The following is a 2,814-nucleotide window of genomic DNA, read 5'->3' on the forward strand; positions in this document are numbered from 1 at the left end:
TTACCTTTATTTATATTTTTTTAGAGACAGGATCTCACTCTGTAGCCCAGGCTGGAGTGCAGTGGTGCTTTCATAGCTCACTGCAGCCTCGAACTCAAGCGATCCTCCTGCCTCAGCCTCCTGAGTAGCTAGTACTACAGGTGCCTGCCACCATGCCTGGCTAATTTTTAAAAATTTTTTTATACAGATGAGTCTTGCTATGTCCTTTTCTTTTTACGTGTGTGCAAGAGACAAATGTGATAATCTATTTAAGTCCAAAAGAACTTTTTCAATAACCACAAAATTAAAATTGTAGGTGATAAGAAAAAGTTAACTAAAAAAAAAAAACCCACTGGGAAACTGGGCAGTGACTCATGCGTGTAATCCCAGGACTTTGGAAGTCCAAGACAGGAGGATAACTTGAGCCCAGGAGTTCGAGACCAGCCTGAGCAACATAGCAAGACCCTATCTCTAAAAAAAAAAAGAAAAATTAGCCAGGCATGATGGTGCACACCTGTAGTCCGATTGACTCGGGAGGCTGAGACAGAAGGATCTCTTGAGCCCAGGAGTTCTAGTCTGCAGTCAGCTATGATTGTGCCACTGCATTCTAGCCTGGGCAACAGAGTAAGACCCTGTCTCAAAAAACAAAGAAAGAAAGAAAAAGAACACAGTGAGATGTCACCTCACATCTGTTAGGATGACCACTATTCCCCCTCCCCAGAATAACCCAGATTGCAAGTCTTGGTAAGGATGTAGAAAAATTGGAACTCTTGCACACTATTGGTAGGATTGTAAAATGCTACAGCTGCTATGGAAAATAGTATAGAGATTTCTCAAAAAATTAAAAATACAATTACCATATGACTCAGCAGTACCACTTCTGGGTATATTTTCAGAAGAATTGAAAATAATTATTAGTCAGGCATGGTGGCACATGCCTATAGTCCCAGCAACTCAGGAGACTGAGATGGGAAGAGCCCAGGAATTTCGGGCTACAGTGGGCTATGATCATGCCACTGCGCTCCAGCCGGGACAACAGAGTAAGACCTTGTGTTTAAAAAAAAAGAGAAGAAGAAGAAAATCTTGTCATATGCTAAAACATGGATAAACCTTGAGTAAATTATGCTAAGTGAAATAAGCCAATCACAAAAAGACAAATACTGCATGATTCTACTCATGAGGTATATGAAATAGTCAAACTCATAGAAACAAAGTTTTTTTACATGTGTAAAAAATGTAACTTTTTATTATATGTAATTTTATATATTATATATAAAGTATTTTATATATATAAAGCTTTATTTACATATATAGGTTTACAACTAAGAATAGAATTTTGGCTTGTCCTAGCTACTGGGGAAGCTGAGGGGGGTGGATTGCCTGAGCCAAGGAGTTTGAGGCTTCAGTGAGCTATGATCGCACCACTGCACTCTAGCCTGGGTGACAGAGTGAGAGCCTGTGTCTTAAAAAACAAAAGCTTTGGCTACTAAAAACCAAACTAATTTTTGGAAGAAGGAATGTAGGCCCTCTGATATTTTCCTGGTAATTAGGTTCCTCTTGTATTTTGTAGATCTTGTATACGTAATCCAGTGGAAAACATCATGAAAATAGTGAAAGGAATAGGAGAGACTTTCTGCCAACACTATACTCAATCAACAGATGAACAGCCAGGATCTCACATAGGTAAGAAGCAAAAATAAAAACTGGCACAATATTGAAGGTCGATAGATTGTCCCCCAAAAAGCACAAATTCAAGTTTTTTCCTTGCCTGTTTTTCTTAATGTATCAGATTTAAGTGTATATAATTTTTGTTCTTCAGTGCTTAACAACTAAAATTAATGAGCTCCTTTTTCCCCTATGTTTCCCCTGTAGACTTTGCTGTAAACAGACTAAAGCTGGCAGAAATTTTGTATTATAAAATATTAGAGACTGTAATGGTTCAGGAAACACGAAGACTTCATGGAATGGACATGTCAGTAAGTAAATTCACTCTCCCAGCCACTGGCAAGGTCCAAAAGTCTTAGCCTGGAAGCAGTGTTTTGAGATGCTCTATAGGGCATTGTAGAGGTCAGCAGTTTATGGCAAATGAGGCCAAGATGACATTTTTGTTGACTTTGGCACATGCAGGGCTAGCTGTGTATAGACAGAAATGTGAAATATGTAAAATTCATCTTCGGTACACAATGTCCTTTCCCTGTAGGTCCTTTTTTTTTTGGTCCTTCATTCCCAGATAGTGATAATGAACCCTCCCCAACTATTAAGCCAACTGATAATTAAGATATTTTTCCATACCTCCCAGGATTTGGGATTATAAAATGGTGGGAATTTTTAAAAATTGCTTCATTTTCTTTGACTGTTTGACCAAGTCTAACCACTCTCTACAATAGCTATGTAAAATAATTTTTCTATAAGTCAAAACTATCATATGATCTTTCGGTTTCCTCTTCCCTCCTTTTTTCCCCCTGTAGTCAGTCATTCTGGGAATCTTCTGACCTTCTATTTCAACAGGAAGAGGTTGACATCTAAGAATGCTAAATAACGGCTGGGAATGGTGGCTAATGCCTGTAATCCTAGCACTCTGGGAGGCCGAGGCAGGAGGATCGTTTGAGCTCAGGAGTTCGAGACCAGCCTGAGAAAGAGCAAGACCCCGTCTTTACTAAAAAAATAGAAAGAAATTAGCTGGATAACTAAATACATATATACACATAAAATTAGCTGGGCATGGTGGCACATGCCTGTAGTCCCAGCTACTCGGGAGGTTGAGGCAGCAGGATTGCTTGAGCCCAGGAGTTTGAGGTTGCCGTGAGCTAGGCTGAAGCCACAGCACTCTAGCCC

The 2,814-nt window shown here is 39.5% G+C and overlaps 1 protein-coding gene across 1 annotated transcript in view; it reads left to right on the plus strand.

The window, feature by feature from the left end:
- Positions 1–2,814, plus strand: part of RBL1 (retinoblastoma-like 1) — an 85,194-nt gene that overhangs the window by 29,762 nt on the left and 52,618 nt on the right. Inside the window, 3 exon segments of the mRNA XM_012658940.1 lie at positions 1,377–1,427; positions 1,530–1,662; positions 1,852–1,955. Coding sequence (XP_012514394.1) covers positions 1,377–1,427; positions 1,530–1,662; positions 1,852–1,955 — 288 coding nt within the window.

The sequence above is a fragment of the Propithecus coquereli genome, unplaced genomic scaffold, assembly GCF_000956105.1.
Source record: "Propithecus coquereli isolate 6110/MARCELLA unplaced genomic scaffold, Pcoq_1.0 Scaffold590, whole genome shotgun sequence".
In the NCBI taxonomy this organism is placed as follows: Eukaryota; Metazoa; Chordata; class Mammalia; order Primates; family Indriidae; genus Propithecus; species Propithecus coquereli.